Source organism: Xiphophorus couchianus, chromosome 3 (assembly GCF_001444195.1).
Source record: "Xiphophorus couchianus chromosome 3, X_couchianus-1.0, whole genome shotgun sequence".
NCBI classification, from domain to species: domain Eukaryota; kingdom Metazoa; phylum Chordata; class Actinopteri; order Cyprinodontiformes; family Poeciliidae; genus Xiphophorus; species Xiphophorus couchianus.
Genome location: NC_040230.1, coordinates 21,558,952 through 21,584,272, shown reverse-complemented (window position 1 = coordinate 21,584,272; position 25,321 = coordinate 21,558,952). Strand labels below are relative to the sequence as shown.

Sequence of the window (25,321 nt, the reverse complement as noted above, 5' to 3'; positions counted from 1 at the left end):
ATTGCATTAATCTTAATTCACATTGTCTCTAAATAAAAGTACTCATTTCATAAGACCCTGTTTTATATTTTCGAAAGGTCTGATGAAAAGGTAAGTTAGAAAGAAATGATTGAGACTTTATGACTCTTATTGAGCATCTTACTCTGACATAATTTGTACTTCTACCTTGTGTTTTAACATCAGAAAGAAACTTGATAAATGTTGGTTCCAGCTAGTGTTGCCAAGCATAATTTTAGACTAGTAAAGATGAACATAAAACAGTGATGAACATAAGGTCATATTAAGGGTTTCAATACTTGGAACCAAATAACATATTTTTGTAGAATCTTCCTGAATATTTCACATGAACGGTTTCAATAGTATTTTTTACATATTTTGTCATTTTAGCACTACATTATGATACATGTTTTAAATGTATTACAATGTAACCAGCTATGTAGAAAATTCACTGTTAAAAAAAGACATTTCTAAAATAAGTTTTTTCCATCCACTGTTTTAAATGCTCTGCGTTGGTCTATCATTTGAAAGACCCCTAAAAACATATTCTCATTTTTACTTGTAAAGTGGTAAAAATGTGGAAATTGTAAATAAATACTTACAAGGCAGAGCACAATCCATATTTGTTGCATTCATAAATAAATCCTTAATGGTAGAGAACATGCAAGTTAATTACCAAGTTAGTTTTTTTTTTTTTTTTTTTTTTACATTTTACAATAAAACATTGCACAAATTATTTCAAGGCGTGCAAATGGAAACAGCATTACCTTTTTGTATAGCAACTGAGAGGGCTTTTAAAATGTTGAGTTTTTTTCCGAATTTATTTCTCAGAATATTACAAAGATGTTGCCACAAGAGGGCAGCACATAACTACTTTTACAACACCGAAGTCAATCCACAGTGCCGACACTGCTGAATAACATCACACTTCTGGTAGAAATAAATTGTCAAATATTACACTTCAGTAAACACAAAACATGCAAAGATCAAACCTAACAGGCATATGTATTTTAATATTTGAATACTGATAGTTGCTATAGCCTACAACTGTCAGGGATTTTTAAACGCATTATCAGTCAAATTTTCTACTTTGACCATAGACTACTGTAAATTACTAACCTCAGTTTACGCCCAACAACACAAGAGTTCACCCAGTAGAAATTTACCATAAAATGTGAAAGTTAGGAAAGAACAAAGGTGCATAATGGGATTCAGTGACTAAATTACTGAATCACATGTTTTCACCACATGAGAAGACTATTGTTAAATTTAAAACAAAAATACTTCAATGACCACAAGAAAAAAAAATCATAAGGTTATTATTTAATAGTTACACCTTGTTAAAGATTTATTTGCCTTGAGCAGCAGAACTAATAAAACAGTTAAGAAAAGATAGGATTACATAATCCTACTATTTGAACACATAATCACTGATATTACTTATTATTACGATGAGTACGGTTTTAACTTTATATATTGAACTATATGTCTGTATTTTATATACTTCATTTTGCTGTATTCATTACACAGTTTTACGTTAAAGTTTTTTAAATTACGACATGTGAGGTTGATTTTGAAGGCAACATTGGGTCGTGCTTGGCAAATGCCGTTGTGGACATTGCGCAGGCGCACTGCTGTAGGAACGGTATCGCGCTTCCGTTAGCATTGAGAGCTAGCTGGCAGGTCTGGTTGGGGAAGAGGCTGTGCAGGAAGGAGACCTGCGCAGCCAGACAGATATCGGTGACTTCAGATATCCCCAGTTAATCCTTGAGCTAACAATTATCCCTCCATGCTGACCAGGAAAGGAAGATAACGTTAATAGCTTGGCACTGCCTCCATCTAAATTAGCAACCGACCAAGCCAGTTAAGGGGAGACCGCGTTTTGGTTTTGAGGGGCTTCTTCTCTCTCTTCTTCTTTTTTTTTTTTTTTGGCAGTTTTCTTTTTAGGACATAAAAAGTACCAACTGCAAGCCTCACCTTACGGTCTTTCTAAGTATGAGGTTGCCGAGTAGCAAACATTTTGCGACTGAAGGAGATGGAAAGAAAATGGACCAACCTCCTCCGTTCAGAAACCCTTTTGTGCACGTCTTGAAATTCACTCCACTGGAAAAGGCAAAGGTATGAACCGCTTATCTACACACCAACAAGATGCTTTGCTTGTTGGACATGGAACAGCTGAGTGCGACACAGCAATTGTGTTGTCACCATTATTTTAGTTTTTCTTGTTTCCTTTAAATCAGCTGTGCTAAGTCTTAGCTAACTGGCTAACATTAGCAGAGTACATGTCACTTTTATCTTGTGGCTTTATTCGGCTTTTACTTCAAACACGTTTTGGTTCTCATATAGTTTAGAGCACAATAAATATTTTAGGAGTTGCAACCACGTTGTTTAGTTTTAATATCAGGGTTTATGTAAAATAAGTTTGTTTCACTCATGAAACCCTTAAAATAGAATAGAGTTGACTGAAGCATGGCCCGCTGTCAAGGAGGGGCCTAGCTTGTTGCTCTGAACTGCATGCTTTTCTAGTGCCTTTACCAAAAAGACATTTATTTCAGTAGGCATTATCAAAGAAAAAAATATGTGTATTTTTCAAACACTGCAGTTTAGCAACTTGTTTTGGGATGTCCTCTTGCATTGTTGGATTTTCACTATTCACTATTCACAGCAGCAAAGCAACATTCGTGTAGAAAGACAGACAACTGATAGCTGCTCTTTTTATTAACAGTTTCTCACTTAAATGTCGTTTTTGTTATTGTTTTGGCTGTGATCCATTGCTTTTATTTTGTTTAGGATTGGTTACTTGGAACAAAAATATGGCTATAGTTTTGGAGAACTGTAGAGATTAAGAACATATTAAAACATTTAGAAAAGTGTGTGAGACTCATTGTCATTTGGGCTGTATCAATGTCATAAATATGCTCAAAAGGCAGGTTGTATTAGAATATGTTACCAAAAATATCCATTAACGAAATGTTAATAAAAAGCTTTCCCCACAATCAGTACGTTTTCTTGGAATTGACAAATATTGAATGTGATTTGGCAATATACAGAAAGAAGCTTATTTTATTGATAAAATATTTAAACACACGCGTCATCTTGAATTGATTTGTGTCCCTCTGTTTAAAACACATTTTTGTGCAATATTTACCTGGGTTACAAATAAGAGAAAATAATGTGTAGGTATATAAAAATTGTTGCACAAACAAAATATGCCACCATATGTAATTTTGAGATGCATGTAATAAGTTGTAATTTTTCTGAATCTTGTTTTTTTTTCCAAGATTCTGCTTTATTCCATTTTAAAATTTAACACATTTTCTGAGTTAACACATTATATTACCTAAGAGCTTTCTGAAGTCACGTGGCTAATGTGAAAAAAACCAATAGTTCAATATGGAGTAGTCCAAGTTTCATGAGATTAAGTTGAATAGTTGATGTTTTTGTAAAGCTCATGGGAGGAAATGAAGAATATAAAAATTTGTGATTTCTGGGCATTCGTGTTTTTGTTACAAGTGCATGGGCAAAATATACAACCATGATTCTTAAAATCTTTATTTTTATTTCAGAAACTACTACAGAAGGTCAGGATAGAAATCTAAAACTATTCTGCCAAGCTCTTATCATCATGAGTTCATGAAGAGGGTGACTGAGTTTCAACATTTACTTTCAACAACACTGACATGTCCTGTTGCTCTCTATAAGTGTTCAAATTCAAAATAATAAATGTCACCGACGCTATTACTGTAAAAATCAATGTATATTATTTTGGCCACTATAGTGTAGTAATGGTTGCTTTTCAATTTTAAATAATAATTAAAAAAAGATTATGCTTAACATTTTTGGTTTAAAATGTTTGTGGGAAGAGAGGAGTATTTTCCAGGTGCATGGTGCCATTTCTTAACACAGTCAAGTAAGTTGTGTACATCATCAAGAATAATTTAAAATAAATTTGACTTAGCAGTTTGTCTTCTTGAAATTAGCCTCTGTCTCTTTAAGAATCCCCTACACTTTCAGATGTTCCTCATTCAACCTGTCATGAAAACAGTGCTTCTCCATGATGCTGTTTTAAACTGTTCTTAGGAGCATTGGTCTGAGGAATAGTTTGTATGATGAGTTCAGCAGATGCACAGTTCCACCAGGTATTTATTCATTGCTGCCACTGCTAGCCTAGAGGAGCAGCATGGTGTAGGTGTGGGGGAGAGGTGCTCTATGAGGTGGAAGCTTGTTTGGAGATCAAGCTCTAAGGAAGAGCTTTGGGTAAATAGGAGCCGCATTGTATAAGCAAAAGTTTAGGCACCCCAGAATGACTGCCACAGGACATTTAAGGGATTTCTCAGACATGCAGAAGTGATTCAAAGCAGCACTCCAAATATGTTTTTGATGAGGGATTAACAGTATAACATGATATAAGGCTTAGTCAATTTGACATAATTTAGCATGATTTACCTAATTTTTCTGTAGAAACTTTTCATCTGTGCTAAGTTACATTCTTGTTATTCAAATTCAATTCAAAAATGTAAAAAAAAAAACTAACCCTTTGTTCCATGCTTCATCCAGAGTGTCTGGACTCTTGGCTATTGAGAAACAATTGCTTGCTGGAGGCATACCAGCCGAACCAGGTGGCTCTTATGTTAATGTTAATTCGATATTTAGAAGCATGGCCAACCTGGACTGAATAGCTTTATTCACTTTCACTTCTGCTATGTCAAACTACAGGCAGACTAAAATTCTGAATCAGAACAGAAATCAATGTCATTCTTCACCTTTTTTGAAATACTGCAGGAGTAATCCAGTTCAATGGAAGAAAGCCCTTATGGGGTGGTGAAGAGAGTTGAGAATCAAATGGAATTCTGTAGTAAGGCAATGGCCAGGCTAGGTGCTTTGTGTCAAACAAAAGGTAGAAAGGTATATAAAAGGTCAATGTTGAGTCCTGGGATTGCTGCCACTGTTGGGTCAGTGGTGGGATATTGAAATTTCAATATTCAATCAAATGCTTGATTGCAACAAGATGCACGTTGCAGAATATTTAAATCTTATAACTGCTGATCATAGAGATGTAACTATATGCAACATTTTTGTCAAGTTTAATGTTTGCAGATATATTATAATTAAAATTATCACAGCTTTGGCAATCATGTTGAACATTTGCAAAAAGTACTACAAGTTGCTACTAATGTGAATCACAAGATTTTGATGGAGAAATACTGTCACATGCTGCATTATGCATTCTACTAATGACATTTGTTCCTTTAAAAACTAAGGGTTGTCTAATCATTTAGAATACCACACGGACCCTCTTGTTGAATTCACATGAGTTAAAATGGGGAAGTGTTTGCATCTACGTGAGGTCATGAGTTTGTTGTTGAGAACAGTGATTAGAAATCCAGCATGTGGTTTAAATCTTCAGACTGCAGAAGTGTCTACTCACAAATGAGGTTGAGAAAAGCACAGTACTCTTCAGAGTGATGCTGTTGCATGTTTCCTGTCAAGGTGGTTTGCAAAAAGAAAAAGATTTGCACAACTAAGCTGTATGTGGCATGAATTTGCACAAAATGTTTGGTCAGCATTATAATACATTGTCTTTTATGAAAGGAACTACTCTTCCATACCAGGTATCTTGTTACAGGTTACAAATGGTAACCTAAGGAAAGTCAGACACAGATGACATCATGTTTCCATGGATCGTGTGAAAAGTTAGATGGTTAGATGAACAAAGAAAAAAAGTCAGTACTTGAAGTCTTTAACAGTTTTTCTTATTGTAATATGTAATCACAGGTTCTGTGAGAATAGACATTAAATACAACTAAAAAGACAGAAATGATTAAATAAATGTGAAGAAATGTTGCTTGTTAGCCAGAAAGCTGAGGAAAAGAATGACCTCAGATTTATCTTTTAACTAAATCATAAAAAAAAGTCCTATCTGAGAATCATCTCTAACCTGGTACAGATGAACTACTGCTGAGACTTGTGGGATTTCCCCCACTGGTGCGAAGCGAGATGAGGGAAATCCCTGCGTTCAGAAACTCTTGTGGAGTTGTGATCACTTCAATTGGAGAAATGTTCCAATTTCAAAACTTTGACTGAAGCGCAGATTGATCCGTCAGATAAAACATCAAAGTCATGACATTTGATGACGCACAAGCTATTATGCAATTCAAGTCCATGCAGACCAGGTAGTTTGCAAATGCGTTTGTTTCTTCAACACCTTTTGTTTGTTTTGGTGATTGTGCTAGTCTTACAAAGTTGTTTACTAGTAATAATGGCCTTCTTAACATACGATCACCCAATAAACTGAAGTGACATATTTATGGATGTAAGGAATATGTTCACTCTAACACTGATCCCATCTCTTTTCACTCAAGAGTTTCCAATTTCAGAAAAGGGGAGGAAGTAAAGCCAATCCACGTCTGATCTGATAGATTGTCGCAGAGCCGAATTGACGTGATTAGTCCAAGTTGTACTTAGTCTTGACCGTAAGGCTCTTACGTGTAAAGGACAAACTAAAGACCACTGAACTAATAGGCTGAAGCAGAATTATAACCTACCGTGTTTTCAGCATGTCTCTCTTGTCCTTGCCCGAGTAGACTTACTATGCAGTGATGAACAAGTCAAATTTATCTCCTTGTGAAATATGTTAAGATCTTTTCTATCAAAGGAAGAAACTATTCATCAAAGCCGGATGTGTGTAATTATGGTTGCTTCTGTTGGTTTTCTACATAAATCAGTTATATAACATTAAGAAACTTAATTTAGCAGTGAGATAACTTGCGCTTACTGTCTTAAATCTGTTTGATCCTGTTTTATAGTGCCTGAATTGGATAGTGAATACTGGTCAATAATGCAGTGCATGAACCTGTCTTTGTACTAGCCATCATTTTAAAGACAAAACAGCCTATCCAACAGTTATAGTTTTTTTCTGGTTTTACTTTATAAAAAAATACTAACTTATTTAGAAACCCCAATAACTCACCCCAGACTCCACAATGTAGTTATTGTTTTGAACAATAATGAATCTAAGCTGGAAAAAAGAAAAATGAACCCAGAATGCCTCGATACATGCAACATACATTCAAGACTGAAGTTTAAATGGCTTATCTTTATTTCATGGTTATATGATGGTTGCATTTTAATTTACGTACAACACTCACGAAGTGACACTCATTTCATAAGTATCTTGTAAGATTAATTGAATTAATTTTTAATCATGTTCATCGCTTTTGAACCATTTATCCTACATCGTAGCACTGCACAATTTCACAGATATGATTATTTGCGATACAATTGCTTAAAATTTTAACTATCTGTACTACAGTTAACCCTCTTTTGAAGGAATGTTTTTAAATTCTGTACCTTTGCATAAGGTTGCCATCACTTTCCGTTTGCTGTAGGATCTTGTCCACTAAGGAAATAGACCTGGTGTAGGCATTAAGGGAATTTAGAGTTCATCAAACTGCAGATAACCACCATTATATTCTACCCAGCAGGCGTTGAAGGATTTGGTGTTTTGTGACGCTACTTGCATTGCTTAACACCAATCAGAAGTGCAGTGATAATTATGACCAAGTAACCAAGCCATTGAGTGAATTCTATAAATGCTCTGCAGTAGCCCCTTTCTGAACAAGTAAATTTGAGGGTTTGTTTAGTAGAATAGTTTTGAAAAAAGAAAACCTTTAAAAGACTATGCAATTCAGACTTCCATATATATATATATATATATATATATATATATATATATATATATTTATTTATAATTTTTTTGTTTCTTTTCTGTTACTACTGCTTCCTCTTTCACCGTATGTTTGCTTGTTGTTCACAAGACAGGTTTAACCTGAAACTGCTTTGCGTTTAAAGCCCAGAATAAAATATGCATCTTTACTCGATTTCAACAAAAGCAGAACAATATCTAACTGTGCAGCTGTTAACTAAAATAGCGTGACATTAGTGAAACACTGTCATTAAAGCTGGTATTTAAAAGCACCTTCTGGGTCTATTCATTGAACAGTAATTATTAAAAAAACTAAATAATGTTCATTAGGGCAGTGGTAAATGACAGCTAGAAAAATGTATTCCACTTGTAATTGTTTTCGTAGTGTCAACAATGTCGGCTTTTGTTCCCCTTTCAAGAGTGAGAACTGCTTTTGTAAAATTGTATGTGGTGTACTTTAAAATCCTTATGCAATTCAGGGTTTGCTTTAGAAATATCACATATTTGTTGCATTAAATTAGGTGCTTGCTCCTGTTCTTAAGAGTCAGTCCTCTCAGAGCACATGGCTGAAAGCTTCTTTTTATGTGGATGTTCAAGATTTTAAGGACCTGAGACACCTAGAGAGCAGCAAAGTAAGAAGATATTAGCTGTGTTTAGACACAGTATTTAGGGAAAATAAACAATTGATACACCAATGATTTACTTTTTTTTTCAAGTTTTCTGACTTGCAAAAAATGAAGATGACATATTGTTTAAAAAACAAGGATCCACACAATCACATTGTTTATTTTTGAAATAATTAAATGTTTATTTTATTCCACGTAATAATAAGTATGATATAAAATAGAGCTTAATGTTTGGTGCAGAAGTCTGTTTCTTGTAGTTTTTGACCAGGTTTGCATATACTGCAGCAGGGATTTTAGCCCGTACAGATCTCCAGATCTTTCCGCCTTCGGGGCTGTTGCTGGGCAACACAGAGTTTCACCTCGTTCCTAAGATTTTCTATTGAGATCAGGTCTCAAGACTGGCTCAGCCATGCTAGGACCTTGAAATTCATTTTACAGAGCTACTACTTGATTGCCCTCTGTGTGTGTTTGGGTCATTGTAATGCTAGAAGACCCCACAACCCATCTTCATTCTCTTACTGAGGCTACGAGGTTGTTACTGCCCCATCCATCCTTAAAATCTAACATTTTTCAAACATCAAATGGTTATGCATTGGTGCATCACCAAACCTTACGCATTTTAGAGTTGTTTTGATTCCATTATTTGATTTTATACTGAGAAGACATGATCAAATGATTGTCATTTGATTAACACTTCTTTCCCCCTCCTCTTAATTTTTATCAGATTGGATTAATGACGGTGACGCTATTCCCTATTCGTCTGCTCATAGCAGCTTTTATGATGCTACTGGCTTGGCCTTTTGCCTTCCTTGCTTCAGTGGGGCGCTCCGAGACCACTGTTGAACCCCAGTGCCTCTGGAGAAGGTAGGTGCTCTGCTGCTCAAATGTGTCTCTGAAAAGATGTGTGTTGAATTGATGTAAAGAAGCTGAAATAACTCTTTTGATTGTAGAGATTAACTCTGTCTTCTGTTTTTTTTTTTTTTTTTGCTTTATTACATGTCATATCAGCAAAAAACTATTGCATTACTAGCAGATGTTTCTATTTGTTTAAAATTTTAAATGATTTTTTTTTTGTGTTCAACAAAAAAAGTCACAGCTGTTCTTTGTATAATTTAATCTTTGCTGTTTTATTAAAACCCTGAGGGTATATTAAAGAACTTTATTTAACTAATGGCAATCAGACAAGTCAATAAATAAGTTTTGAAAAGATTTGTCTGGAGTTGGGTTATAAAACAATATGCCAAGTTTAAAACATCCAGATTTTTCACTTTTAAATCTGTGATCTAAAAATAAAATTAAAAGAAAACATGGCACAATTCAAATATGCAGACATGGTGAAGACATACCCCAAAAGACTTTCAGCTGGTATTATGTTGATGAACTTGCTCAGAGAGGTATAATGCAAATGCTTACCAGGTTTGGGTTTTCATTCAGAACACACGTTATCAAAACCAATGTATTTATTTTTTTCACATCTAAATTATTTCTCTGTGTCAGCCCATCTCACAAACCTCCCATATTACCAGCACTGCTATTTAAGTAAAATGCACCATACTTAGTGTTTGTAATCCAAAGTTGAATGAAAGGACCACTAAGTCATGCCAAATTTTGTTTACAGACTGGTGGACATCATCCTAAGAGTGATCATGCGGATCATGTGGTTTGCGGGAGGCTTTCACTGGATAACTGTGAAAGGGCAAAGAGCTCTGCCTAGAGAAGCACCCATCATCACCCTGGCACCCCACTCCTCTTACTTTGATGCCATCCCCGTCACAATGACAATGTCCTCGATAGTCATGAAGGCTGAGAGCAAGGATATACCCGTTTGGGGAAGTAAGTAAAACGTGCTAAAATGTTTATTGTTACCATTAAACAAAACAATCATTCAGTACACATGTAGCATATGATATTGTTTGGTTTGATGCCACAAATGAGAGGTATTGCTTTAAAATTGTAATAGAGCTAAAGTTTTTACTTTGTCAGTTATTTAAATAAGCTGCCTGCACTATCAGTGACTATGCTTTTCTGATAAGATAGTGTGGACTTTATGCTGAGTAGTAGTTGCTACAATCAAAACAAATATTGACAGTCGATAAGGACTGCTACTAGAAAGTCATAAAGGAAACAATCCAAATCGGGTCAACACAGTGACAAACTAAACAATCTTGGTCCATTTATTTAAAATGACACAGTATACCTTTCATCTCATTTAGACAACAAAGGTCACTATTGACCTACACCATAGTTTTTCGTAGTTTTTTGCATAGTTGAAAATTTTCCCACATTTTAGCAGTGTGTAAAAGAATGTGGGGGTGTACAGGAACAGGCTTGAGATTTCGCTGTAAAATTATTGTCAACATTTTCAGTTTCCCCAAAAGCTACTTTGGTAAACTGTTAATTTAAACATACATATACAGTACCTATATAATTTTATTCTCCAAATGCAATGAGTTGCTAAGGCAACACTCAAATGTCCTCAGTTATTTTAGGAATAGGAAAACTCTTAATTTCAAATAAACATTGATTTATTTAGAATTTCAGTTAACCTTAGTTTCAACGTTTCAATTTGCTAAATAAATTTTGCTCATTGATTGCTAAATATTTGACAAGGAGACACTCCTACAGAATACTTTCAGTTATTTGAAGTAAACTTATTATTTTCTCCTGCTATTATTCATTTAATTTTATCCAAACCTAGACCAGGAGCTTACACAGACCCAATGCAGACATCAGGTAGACCTTAGTCGCAGACTGTAGTCACACCACATTGACAACATATCCTATTAAGTGGCTTGCATGTGAAGTTACCCTTCTAGCTGCCAGTGCAGACATTGGATCATATATACCTCTAAGCAGGTACACAGTCAAGGTTTGTGTCTTATTTTAGCCTCTCTTTCACCTCATCCTGCCCTGTCAACTAAGTCAGCAATTTGCCACATTGTTAGCTCCAAGCTGAGTGGAGCTCAGCCAAGTTAAAACACTCTTACTTGCTTGCATTGCAAGATTGAAACAGCATACTATTGGTGCATAATATTTCTGGCAGTGTGTGTCAGAATCAACAGTCTGCAATATGCTGGGATATGCGTTGTAGTATTCTGAGGTATCAAATATGTGCAATACTAGATTCATTTATTTATTTATTTTTTTGCACAGCTTTTGTTTGACTCTGAAACAGTCATGACAATGTAAAAATAATAAGACTTGCCAATCTTAAATTTCAGTCCTATTGCCTTTGTAAAAGGAGCCAAGAAGCAGAGCCTGCCAAGCATGTGGAACCCATAATGAGCATTAAGACATGATCAGCTGCAGTCACGTGTGCAGAATGTCTTTTGGAAAGAGCTACCATTAATCCCTTCCTGTCAGTGGGAAACTCAGTCACAAGCAGCTTTTTCTTCATGTAGTTCCACCTCATTTTTTTCCAAATACAACATTATCTTTTTTTTTCATGCCCTTTATTTTTAATTTTTTTTCTCAAACATGTCTGGAAGATTTGGTTTCCAACAGTGTCTTGGTTAAGCTTGAACATTCAAAAATATCAAGAAATATACAACTGCCATGTCTTTAACCCAGTGTCATATTCATTGCACTTTTTCATGTGCAGTATGCCTCTGTTAGTGCCAATAGCTAAGGTTTACTGTTTTTAATGTTATGAAAGCTTTCTTTTAGTTTTAAGGAGTGAAGGAGTTTAAATCCAGGAAGTAATATTGAAAGCTGCATTTTGTAATCATTTGTTAGTGTGCTGTGTTTTGTCTGAATTTTTTTTAGCTGATTTAAACTGTTTATCTTCCTAATTAAAGTACATCTTCCTTAACCTTAAGTTGGGTTTATCACATTGCACATCTGTTTCACTTTCCCACATCTATAAAGTGGGAAACTTGCTAAAGCATATAGCCTTAGTTTTAGTAATTCTAAAAGTACTAAACCAGTGTAACCAGTGATGCGTTGTGTTGGTTGGGTTTTGTTTTGGTGGGAGTTAGTTTGCATAAAAACGAGGAAGACAGACACAGCTAGTATGAGGAAAAGCACTGACAGCTTCGCTGGGAAATTACCTGGATGGCCAGCAGCAGCATCAAAAACACCATGTTATGTCTGTTTAAACAAATTGGTTCTGCATTAACCAAGATTAGGCATAAAAGTAGGCAGAGTGTCTACTTCCACAACAAAATACTGTTTAAAACAGAAAGCAGTGATTATATTCAAATATTTTCAGTCCAGCTAATTTTTGCGCCAATGGGTCCTTTAACATAATTTATACACTGATTGTCAGTTTTGTAAATGTTATTACTCCTTTTAATAATTTGTATTTTAATATTTTACATTTATTTACATGTTTTTATTTATTTTAATGTCTTTAAATTCAGCTATAGACTCAGATTATATAAACTTGCTTATTATTTTGACTAGCCACAATTACTAACTGGATTAGTAATTGTGGCCACAGTACATGGCCGCTACTATACAACTGTCAGTTAAACTAGAAACTGAACTCTGCATTGCTAAGTTCCTGTCATGCGTCATTGTATATAAAAATAGTTATGCAAATACCAGGAAGAAACAATGCAGTTTGTTAATGGGGAACAATGACATTGTGGAGCTTGATTAAACTATGATGAGGATAAAAGATCGCTTGTGTCCTTGTAGCCTTTTATTTGCTTACTGTATTTATAAAAAGAAGCGAGACCTATCTTACATTTACGATCATAAGATGAGGCTATTCTGACTCATGCTTCTGTCTTTGAGGAACGTGCATTACTGTCATTCACAGCTGTGTTTAAAATAGCACACTAATTGTGGTTACTTTGGCCCAAACATAACACGGATGGGTTTGCTGATTAATGCTGCGCTCAGTCAAATATAACTGTTTTCTAAAGTTTCCATGATGAGAGGTTTTACTCCCCCAAGCTTCTGCTTTTTATCTAAATGTACTGCAGGCTTGTAAAAATGTCTGCCGATAAGCATGACATGTTAACAAACATGACATGTTTGTTAGGAGTGATTTGGTGTTAACTTATTTGATCATCTGTGTTTTACTTAGTTGAAATAACAAATGTTTTCTTGACTAACTATGCTATATATTCATTTTTTGATTGTGCGTCTCTTCTAGCTTTGATAAAATACATTCGGCCGGTGTTCGTATCCCGATCAGACCAGAACTCAAGAAAGAAGACAGTCGAGGAGATCAAGCGGAGAGCTCATTATGGAGGAGATTGGCCTCAAGTGAGTTGATTTGCAAAACTGCAATTTTGTTGTGGCCTAATGATCCCCCAAAAGAAGCATCTTTTAACAGAAACTGTTTTTTGTTGTTGTTTTGTTTTGTTTTGGGTTTTTTTTGCATGCCTAATTTACCAAGGTGGTTGCAGTTCTGCTGTATCTTTTTGACATTTTCTTTTTTTTTCTACTAAAATGAAAAGATATTGAAACAAGTTTACATAGAGTCACACAAATGATTTATAGTAACATTTGGTGGATCGTTTTGGGATGAATTACTTGCCGTGTTAGAAATTGTAGTTAAGACAAACACTGTATTGTTCCTAGTAGCATGAACAATGATAGAAAATATTGTTAAATCAGTGATTAATTTCCTACTGTTACTTTTAGGTCATGATTTTTCCAGAGGGGACCTGCACCAATAGATCCTGCCTCATTACCTTTAAGCCAGGTAACATGTTTCTAGGCATTCAGTCGAAACTTTGTTCACTAAACTACAGCTGATTTCAAGGCTTGCTTTTAACCAGAAAACAAAGAGTATTGTTTGCCATTAGTAAATCACACACTTCGTCATTTGAAAGAATGTTATACAACATTAAACAAAGTGGGTCCAAATGTGAAAATTGGGCTATTTTAGGCCTATTTATCCATTGTCTTTTATTCTGGTATCTTCCTAATAATCTACACTAATAAAATCAAATATTCTTGATGACCACTGACCTAAGTAAATAACTGATTATTACTGGTGAACCAGCGACATGGTGATTGATAAAAAGGTATTTTTTTGATGCACGTTGGAATCAAAGGCTGCAAGTTGTCTATCCAACAGATGAGCCATCATAGCAAAAATTCCTAAAGTGTAACTCTTCAGAAAAACAAAACAAAAAACTTTCCTGTAAATATCAATTTACTCTGTGCTCAAAATAACTTGATACTTTCTTGAACCACAGAGACATATGAAGGGTAATCAGAAAAATAGACAAAGTTTAAGTTGTTATTAAACTCTCAAATGTAGATTTATCACATATAAACTACAGAAATATGGCTTTGGCCGTTATATTTTAATTGTTCTGTTTATGTGTTTGCAGGTTTTTATTCATCTAAACTTTGTTTTCTTTTTTCTTTTAGGAGCTTTTATTCCTGGTGTTCCAGTACAGCCTGTTGTGATTCGCTACCCCAATAAACTGGTAAGATTGCCGATATATTTTGTAATAGACTATTTTATTGCCAAACCTTTGATATTTATATAAAATAGTCTGGTAAATACATCAGCTTGCTATCTGTACATAAAGTCCAAGGATAATACAATAATAATTTGTTTTAAAGCAAATTTAGCTTAACAGTTTTATGTGTTTTTAACAGGACACAATCACATGGACGTGGCAAGGACCAGGAGCGTACGTACTGTTTTTTATACAGTAATTATTATATGGTCTATGGTGTGCTAGCAATGTTGTTAGAAATTTGCATTTTGTGGGGAGGTAAACAATTAAATAAATGTGTAACAAAATTTCATATGGTCTCAGATTCATTCAAAATGCACAACTTGTTTTTGATATACCTAAAACAATTGCGACCCGTTTTAGAAATTAGATGTCATAAAATTGACGTTTGCTGGAGTAAAAGAAAGAAACCCAGTGCTTATAGTTTTCATTTTAGCATTATTATTACAACTTAGATCTGTGCTGCGTTGAATGCTGTGATTACTTGTTAGTTGGCCTCACTGAGCCATTTGACAGATAGTCATTTGACAGAATATTGTGTAACGGGTACCGTAGCGACAGCACCGCTGTTGACAGATATACTCCTGAAGAACAGGAGAAAGACGAGGAAACGGCTTGTTCAGTTCAAGTGTCATGCAGCAATTTATTCAAGTTTTACATCCAAACATACTTGTTGTATTGAGTTTCTTTCTTTACAGTTTATATATTCAAAGTCCAACCTTTTTAATACATTTCAGTGTCCATAAGTGACAAAAACAAACATCTCTTAGCGACAAAACAAACATCTCTTTCCTAAACATATATCCACTCATTCTTCTTATTAGCTTTCTAAGCTATTTATCTAAAATGAAACACATTAGACAGTGGTTACCTTAACCAGCTACTTTTTAACTTAAGACAGTACTGCATTGGACGTTCAATAAACTAAAGTCCTTCATAAAACCAAACGTCATTTTTGAAGTCACTTTTTTTTATCATCCTGAATCCTAATGGTAAAAAAACTATTTTAACACTGGTGGTGGGAACCTTACAAAAGCCAAAACAGAAAAATAGACATTGAGTTCTTCAGTTTCTAACGGTTTTTCCAGCATAAACTGAAGTGGGTGAAGCGCATGTATTAAACAGACTTGGCTAATGGCTAACGTTAGCATGTACACCGTGCGTAGTTACTTTCTTCAAACAAAACGACACAAAGTCAAAAATTGAATAACTAATATAGCTCATAACTATTCCAAATACGTTCACAGATGTTCCAAATATGTTCCAGCATGTCTAATTACTGGATTAAAAACCTATTTTCATATTTACCCACCTGAAGAACAGGAGAAAGACGAGGAAACGGCTTGTTCAGTTCAAGTGTCATGCAGCAATGAGGGAAAATACAAGCAGGACACTAAAACCGCCACCCGCCCCCTGCTGGGCGACAAGCGTGGAGTAAATATTACAAAGCACATAAAAAAATAAAGGAAAACTCTTCTCCAAAATAAAGTACAGAACTTGTATTAACAATTTCAAGTCATAAACACAAATGTCACACTTTTGTGGTCGCCACAATTGCACAACATTAAACAAAACACTTTGTTTAATGGTGTCATAGAAACTGCTGTATGTCTTTATTGGTCACTTATGATTTCTATCTTTCTGCCTTTCAGTTTTAAAATCTTGTGGCTGACTCTCTGCCAGTTGCACAACGAATTTGTGATAGAGGTAAGTATTAAAGCAGGATTATGTGTGCATTTTTCTCTCACTGTCAAAGATGGCTTACTTGATGTTAATCATTAAAAGCAAGAATTTGATCTTAGAAACCCTCAGGTTCTTTTGTCATTCTAATTTTTGTTAAATTTAGACTTATTTGTCCTTTTGAATGATGAACAGCTCACATTTTATTTTTGGTTTTTGTGCAGTTCCTTCCCATTTACACCCCTTCAGAGGAGGAGAAAAGAAATCCTGCTCTCTTTGCTGTCAATGTGAGACGAGTCATGGCCAAGTAAGTGAAATGTATTGATTGTTTTGGCAGATGTGAGAAATTACACCATCCTGCACTCTGCACTTTGGTATGCACATCACCACATGTAACAGAAAGGAAGCTCAGATGGCCACAGATTTGTAAAATCCCTCTATCTAATCATAAGGATTTGATCTGTGATCACTAAAAGTTTCATACGTTTGAGATGGAAGCATAAATCTTTTCCATAATAAGAACATATACCTAAAGCAAAGTATTGATTTGTCCTGTCGTTGTCCCATCATCTCTGGTGCGCTCAGAGCCCTTGGGGTACCTATCACAGATTATTCATTTGAAGACTGCCAGCTGGCGATGGCAGAGGGCCAGCTGAGGCTGCCGGTCGACACCTGTCTGTTGGAGTTTGCCAAGCTTGTCAGGAGACTGGGGTGAGTCAAGTTTTCCAATGCATAGCACTCATTTAAGAGAACTAAGTAAAGGGCACAAATGGGAGACGATGAAAATCACAGCAGGAAATCAGCAGGGATTTGTTTTTTGGCCGCAGTATTGTAAACAAGTCTTGCGTATACTAAGTTAACTGTCTGCAGTGGATTGGTGCTTTTTGTGACGAGCAGCTACCGGAAAAGAGTTCCAGTTCCTCTCTAGCTGCTGGAGATTTCACTGAACTTCTTCTTTTAAAAGTATTGTAAAATTCAGTTATGTTATCTACTCTAAACGTCAACCAAAATTGTCCTTGCAGTGGAGAGAATATTATCCTTTCTCAATGCATCAGTTGTCCTTTTTTTTTTTTAATAATTAGAAAATGTTTTCTTGCTCATATAATGCATAATAGTTTATAGAATCTATACAAGTGTTTCCTCCCATGCTGTCACAGGCTGAAACCCCAGAACACCGAGAAGGTTTTGCAGGAATACGGGAACAGAGCCAGAAAGCTGGAAGGGCAGAAACTTGCCTTGGAAGACTTTGCTCACTTCCTTGATGTTCCAGTTTCAGATATGCTGCGCGACATGTTTGCTCTTTTTGATGAGGTAAAGGCCTTACTCACACAGCTACAGCTCGATAAATATGTGTTTTGTGAAAAAAAAACAATGGACTTGTAGGTCAATGTAGTTGACAAATAATATTGTTTTGCAGTTCAGGAAGGTGGGTAAAATAAATTGATTTGTAATTATCAAACAGTCCTCTAAGAACTTTGTGGTTAGTGTATCTGTACACATTAAAAAACAAAATACAATATCTCAAACTATGCATTTATTCAACCATCTATACCTTCTTAGGAAATGTATAGCTATGGCAACACTTTGCATTTCAAAAGATTTATTTTTCGTCTCGACGTGCATTAATAGTTTCTCAGGATTTTGTTCTATTAGGAGTCAGAATGCTACAGAAAATCCTCCCAAGCACATTATCAAGGACTTTTAATCAATTTCTGGTCTGACCTCTTTGGGGGTCAGACCCAATATATATTTGAAAAAAAAAATCCTCAGAGACAATCCTGGAAATGTGATCTTGCTGGTAGAGGTGTTGGGGGTAGAAAACTGATGGAAAAGTTTGTCACTCTGTGAAACAAGGTAGCAAGATGGCCATTTTTTTACATGGCCACATTATTCTGCTAATATTAAACCCCATGTGATGTTACTCTTGTGAGCTCAGACAGGATTTGCAGCGTGTGACAAATTAATTTAATTTAGCACATGCCATTTCAGCAAATTCCATTGTAAATTTAATTTATCCTTTTGTTTAATTTACTTATGCTCAATCAGGCTCCTGATAGGGCCAAACATATTTTTGACTACTTTTTTTGGTGGCAGCAAACTTCTTTTTTTCGTATTATAGCTCATTTTCATTCTTTTTTTTTTACAGCATGAAGATAACAGCATGGATATTAGAGAGTATGTCATAGCCTTATCCGTTGTATGCAGACCTGCCAAAACTCTGGAAACGATGAAATTGGCTTTCAAGGTAGGTTTTGATTCTTTCTGTGCTTAATTATTTATTTGGAAAAAAATGGTTTGAAGACAAATAGAACAAGATAAAACTGTGTGCTGATCTTGTCGTCAGACAAAATGATGCACTGTGTTTGCTGACTCGGCCTGAGTTTAGTTATATTCAAGTGCTACTTGGTGATTTGAGTGCCGAAGTAGTATGATGTCTTTTTTTTTTTGTTGCTCAGTGCAAGCTGTCAGTTTATTAAACATTACTTTCCAGGTTCATTGTGCAGCTGTTCAGAGCTCTGTTTCATAGAAATGAAATGTGAATGTGCGTCACAACCAAGTAGACTTATACATTTTCACAATCTTTTAAATAAGCTGTTCGATATGCATTTCCTCTTTTGCAGATGTTTGAGGCAGAGGAAGACAGTGCCATCACAGAGAGCGAGCTGGCAGTTGTGCTGAAGACAGCTTTAGGAGTGACTCACCTCAACGTGTCCCGTCTGTTTACGGCCATCGACGTCGATGACACGGGGAAGATTACATTTGGTAAAACAATCCTCCAAACACTTCAACGCTCTTCTTTGTTATAAACTTTGCAGTCAAAGTGGGGATGGTCTTCTTTCACAGTCTAAACATTTAAAGTTCAGCCAGCTTGTAACGTTGTCTTTGTCTCTGGCTCCGCCTTGTGGTCTTTTCAGATAAGTTCCGAGGTTTTGTGGAGGAGAACCCAGACTTTGCTGATGACTATCTTCACACTGGAAGTGTAGGTCCTCAGAGTGGACCTTGTCAGGAACACCACACCCAGACCAATCCATCGACTATAAACCTGCAAGGCACTGCCAACAGCAAAACAGCCAATGGTATCTGTCCCGACTTCAGCCCTAAAGACCAGGACAGCTCAGTAGATGCACTCATAAAGAAACACAACTGATAGAGTAGAGGGAGCAGGGCCTCTCCTGGTGAGAGGGAATTCTGTAAGGGGCAATATTGGTTACCTTGTAGTAACTTTTTCACACAGTAAGGGACAACATTTCATTAAACGCAAACATAAAATGAAGTTTACCCTTTCTTATTGGTGTTGTATCCATGAGGTTCTTTTCATTTCAGCCTGTAAACAACCTTCTTTTTCCCCATAGGAAGAATTGTCGTAATGCCAAATACTGGCTTTTTTTGGGATACGATGCTTAAATACTTGAAGGGCAAGCACTTATTAGGATTCTTGTGGTCAATTTTAATTTATTTTTACTTGTTCTCCCCTGCCGCTGCATGTTTTTAACACAAATTTACCGAGACGCAAACAATCCCTGGATTGTAAAGAGAACACAATTTTTTGTGAAATCTATTTTTGTTTTGTTCTTGTAATGTTTTGTCCATTTCCTCTCTTTAATGGTAGCTGCCTTTTGAACTTTTAAATGAAAATGCAGAATAAATGGGCTCATGTTATTTCTGTGAAGAAGGAAGGCCCGGGGGAACCGGTGAGGAATGGCTGGAAGCACGAAGCTTCAGCAGCCGTATTGGAGGTTATCTCGGGTCTCTGAACTTCGACAATTATAACTGCTATGAGTGTGTGTGCGCTCGTATGCGTGTGTGTGTGTGTGTGTGTGTGTGTAAACACAGTGATATGATTTAGCTCAGGGTTCAGTGACAAAAATGGAAAAATTAACAATGATGTCATGGTTTTTGACTATTTTTAGGTTACATGCATGTAAACTGTTCTTCGCAACTGATCTCTTGTGCTTGTCGCTTCATAGTTTCATACAGTTTTGGTTATTTCAATGTTTTGTTTCATTTGATAACACACAACTTGGACCAAAATGCATTGGGTGAAAAAATTAAGCACCTTTTTTTTGTTTGTGTTTTTGTTTGCCTTTCATGTAGGCATGGGCCGGTAGGAGATTCTCAAAATATACCAAAGTCATATTGAAAAGTTAAAAAGAAAAAAAAATGAACTCATCAAATAGTTTTTGTTTTTTTGTTTTGAAAGCATTTTAAGGAGAGGACTGTATTACGCCCCTTGCCCCACAAAGCTGGAGGAAACTATGGCTAACTAAAACAAGTTTGAATGCTAAGAGATGTTTTCTTTCTCATTCCGAAGCCATAATATTTTAAGCATTGGTATATCTTGAAACATAGTAACCGGCACATGCCTACCCAGTCTTGTAACCGGTTGAAAGGGATCAAATTATGGCATCCGACCAGTGAAAGCAAACAATCACCAAAATTGTTGGCACTTTCTTCTCAGTGTTACATTGTTAAAAGAAAACATTGGAGCCACTTTTTGATACAGTCACAATTTTCTGAGTTCTTGTAATTTTTTTTTTTATTATTTCCAGTCAAAATTGGAATATTTAACCTTCCAGAATATCCACCATGTTTCTGATCTTCACAAAAGGAAATATTTTCATTATGCTGTAAGGTGGATCCGAGAACTTGTACCTGTGACCACAATCAAGAAGAGCCCACCTCTGTTAGCATTTAAACCTCATTCTGAAAATGTACTTGTAGGTTGAGCAAACTCTCGTGCTAAAATGCATCAGTGAGCAGGGTTTAGTTTGAGTCCTGTACATGTATGAAATATATTCAGAATTAACCAGAAGTAAAGGGGAGCTACTTTTAAAATTAAAACTAAAAAGAAGGAAGATTCCAGACTTTTTTTTTTTCCATCACAAATCTAAGGAAGTTGTCGATGATCTCTAGGACTAGGTAGTCATTTTTGTAGGGGTGCACTGATTGCAGTGTTTTGGCCGATTGTCAATCTTTAAAAAGCCTGGCCTGCAGAATCCAATTTTGATTGATACCAACTTTTCGTCAGAATTGTTGCTAAATATAGCAAGAAAGCTGCTGAGATCGGCTTCACATGAAAGTATCAGATGATCACCAATCTCTCAAAATTGAGGAAATCTGCACCAATAAATCAGCTGACCGATAAATCGGTGCACCCCTACGTTTTTGCGTTGTTTTTTTTAGACTTAAAATCTAACTATTGGTTTAATGAAGGTTTGTCTTAGTAACATTAACAAATGTTTGAATTTCAATTATGCTGGTATTTTATGAAAAAATGTAAAATATACACAGCTGCCAACTAAATTTTTATCAAACTTTGTTTACCTCCTTCAGATTATGCCAATGATGCTCACTTCTTAATCATTTTCTGACAAATTTGGTTTTCTTTGTTCTACAGAAACGCTCAGTATAACAACTTGTGTTTCTACTTCTCTTAAACTTTACCCGTCTTTACATTCTGTTATTTATCATCTAACGGATCATATTTAAAGAGAATACCTCCCCTGAGAGAATCAAGTGATTCACTTTGCCCGTCTGTGTTCACCATCATTTCCAAAACTGTAAATTTGTCATGTTTCCATTTCGTTCGTGACCTTGTATCCTTTATATGTCCTCCTTTACGACTTTGAGTAAAGCAATATTCCTCATATGTTTAGCCTTCTCCAGATGAATGCTTTTTAAAAGTTCTAATATGTATTTTGAATATTCCAGATGCGGGACATTTTGTGAATTTTTGATATACGTATATGAATGATTATTATTCTTTTCACTGCCATGACAAAGATCTGTGATCTTCTCTGCTTTGCAGTTTGTATCGACCATAACAAATGAGCCACATTTTTTGTTCTCCTTTTTTTTAATAATCTTAGTTAGTTTGTGCTTTATTGCTCCTACACAGTGTAAAATTTTATTGCTATATTATTACTGGTGTCGCCGAGTCGACTGCTTAGGAACAAAATGCAGATTTCATATGGAAACCTATAGCCTTGATAGCCTCTACAGAATTTTTATGCTAAAAAGAGAATGTACAGACAATCTTGTCACAATCAGAAACTCTCTATAGTGCTGATCTCCCCAGTGGACATTTTCCTAAGACGTCATGGTTTTCCAGAATTTGCTTTTAGTTTTTTTTAGTTTTTGTTGTTTTGTTTGAGATGTGCAGGTTGAACTAAGTGCGAGTGCAATGAGTGGTAGAGCCCTGAGGTGATGCGCCACCACATGACGGGCCGGGGTCACACAAACACTCCAGACTGCACACGCATACAAACTATCATTTCTTATGATTTATGACAATCTTAAAGCATTGTCCTGCTGTTACTTTTTTCAGAATTGTATGAATTTGTGCTTGCACTTTACAGTGCTTTTATTTTTGTAAACATAAGGTCAGAAAGCTCTGAAGCGCAGTAGGGTCATAGTCTACAGTATTTTAATTCACTCTTCACTTCTTTCCTGTTTAAAGGGAGCACAGAGAAAATTGAGGATTGTATTTAGTTCAGTTTAAGTTCTTTCCCTAACTCACCCTACTGTTCTTTGTCAGGATTGTGGAAATTAGTTGCCTAAAATAATTGTGTAAACTCATTGGAGTTGGCAGTCAGAATAAAAGATTTGAAGGACTTGATTATGTTTACACCATTAAATGTTTCCTTAAATAATGCAATTTAAAAGCACTCTGCTATTAATACAGATGCTGCATTTTAAGAAAATGTTATTGTATTTGTAAACAAGCTGAAAATCAGTGAAATACATTAAAACACAACTAATTCTCAAAGTTTTGTCCCAGAAGGAATATGCTGTTTTGTTTGATTTAAACAGAATATATGATTATACAACCTCACATATTCAAAACAAAACTTTTTTTTTTTTTTTTTGGTATTTAAAAAGAGTAATGTGTTGGGGCACAATGAATATACATTTCTTTTTATTTAGTTTCCCTTGTTATAAATACCTCTGTAGAGATTTAACATGAAATCTTCATGTGAGGAAAATGTAAAACCTGCAAGAGACAAACTTGTATTTATGCTATTGCTGCCTGTCACAGTTTGTTCTGCAGTGAGCCTAAGACGAAAGACTGATGTACTCTTACAGAGTGATATTGTCTTTCTGATGGCTTATTGTAAGTGAATCACCTGAAATATTTTTGAGGTTTTTTTTTTCTTCGTCTAGTTTTATTTCCAGTCTTTTTCTATATCAAACAAGTTTTATTTTATTACTGCATTTTGATGCTAAAGAGTCATTACAAAAAAAGCTATTTTGAATCTGTTCATGATGGCTATTATGTAACTTGTCAATGTGACTCTTGGATGAAATTAAAGACAAAGTGTTAATATGCAGCCGTGTATGTCATTATTAGAACATTATGTTTCTCTGATTAAATAAAGTGGTGTTCTATGTAAAGGTGCTGTACAGTATAAAAATTAGTAGTGTAAACAAAACATTTCCAAATATCGGTTAGCACAATTTATTAATTGAAAGTATTTTGGGATGTCTTTTTTTCCTGTTTCTTTCTATCAAGAAAAATCAGAAATGCTCATTTGAACCAATGTAGTTGAAGGAAAAGGAAAATACTCGACAGTTGTTTAATGTCTCCCTCTTGTGAGGTCATAAAGAACTGCTGTTCATTTTTGAAGGCACTAGCTTTATGCTACTGACTAAAGTTTTACCCTTTCTTGTGGGTGTAAATAATGGAGGAGTTTCTAGACAATTCATCTACTTAAAAAATCTGCTTTTTCACTTGTCTTTACAACACACCTAGAGCCTTTGCACATTAAAATTGGATGACTTCAGTCGCCATTTTTTGCTGTTATCTTCCACTTTTACTATAAAATCCCAAATGAGGATTGTGAAAAGAAAAGATTTATTGGGAATTTTGTTGTATTGCGACAAATGTTTACATGCAGGTGTAGTGAGGCAGAAACATATCACAAGTATTGTTTTTCAGATTATTTTATCAGAAAACTTACAAATGACTAACATCATTTGAATGTTGGTGCTAAATTTATTGTGACTTTTTTTTATTTTATCTAATTCATTGCCTCCTTTTCTTAGCTTATTTTTTATCTACTTTTTATGCTCTGATGCAGAACTACTTTATTAGTCTGCATCCTTGTATTTTTTTTATTTCTTATGTTTTATTTCATTTTGTTTAACATTTGTCAGTAAACAAAAATCTGATTTTGGACAAATTTAGCTGAATTGGTGGATGGCATTCACTGAAACTAATATTGAATTGGCTTGTTTGTAACTTAATTATATCTGTTGAAATGATTTAATTGAGCATAAGTATTTTTTAAATAAGCCAGGGTTGTTTGACTTGTGAGGTGCTTTAGGATAATATTTGTTTATTAGTTTATGCAGTCTAAAACTGAATTGTGAAATGAGACCTGCAGTGTGTTTTTCTGTACCTGACATGGTTGTCTGGGCTTGAGGAGCAAAGTTTTAATTGTCTCAAATAAGTGCTAGCCATGACATCTACATAACTGTCCTTGTTAATCTTTTGTTCCTTTTGTGTTCTTTTGTTGTAAAACCAGACACTAGTCAGAAAAAAGGAATGTTCTGAAGGAATGTTCTTGAAGCAGAACAAAAATAAGAATGGAGAAAAAAAACACCAAGGGTGTGTTGCTTTAAGACAGAATGATTTAATCCATGTATTTTCTTTTGTTTTCCTTTCATTCCTAGCTATGCATCCTTCCCCATCTCACCTTTCCACTTCATTCGTCTTCACCTCTTTTGCTCCCTCTTTGCTCTTGCTCTCTTTCTCACTGGGTCTCAGCTGTTGCATTTATGAAAACAAGACACTCGATTAAGCTCCATTCGAAATCTCATATTTCCAGCACGACTTGCATTGACCCAACAATTTCTGCTATGAGGCCTGAGGATTGATT

The 25,321-nt window shown here is 35.3% G+C and overlaps 1 protein-coding gene across 1 annotated transcript; it reads left to right on the top strand.

Moving 5' to 3' along the window:
* Positions 1 to 1,621: 1,621 nt before the first annotated feature.
* On the top strand, positions 1,622 to 23,770 carry LOC114141854 (lysophosphatidylcholine acyltransferase 1). Its single transcript, XM_028012723.1, has 14 exons — positions 1,622 to 2,115; positions 9,053 to 9,192; positions 9,947 to 10,161; positions 13,433 to 13,545; positions 13,927 to 13,987; positions 14,665 to 14,723; positions 14,899 to 14,933; positions 16,412 to 16,466; positions 16,664 to 16,746; positions 17,025 to 17,150; positions 17,597 to 17,750; positions 18,586 to 18,684; positions 19,061 to 19,202; positions 19,355 to 23,770. The coding sequence occupies exons 1-14, from the start codon at positions 1,993 to 1,995 to the stop codon at positions 19,585 to 19,587; spliced, it is 1,638 nt and encodes a 545-aa protein (XP_027868524.1). The 5' UTR covers positions 1,622 to 1,992; the 3' UTR covers positions 19,588 to 23,770.
* Positions 23,771 to 25,321: the final 1,551 nt, after the last annotated feature.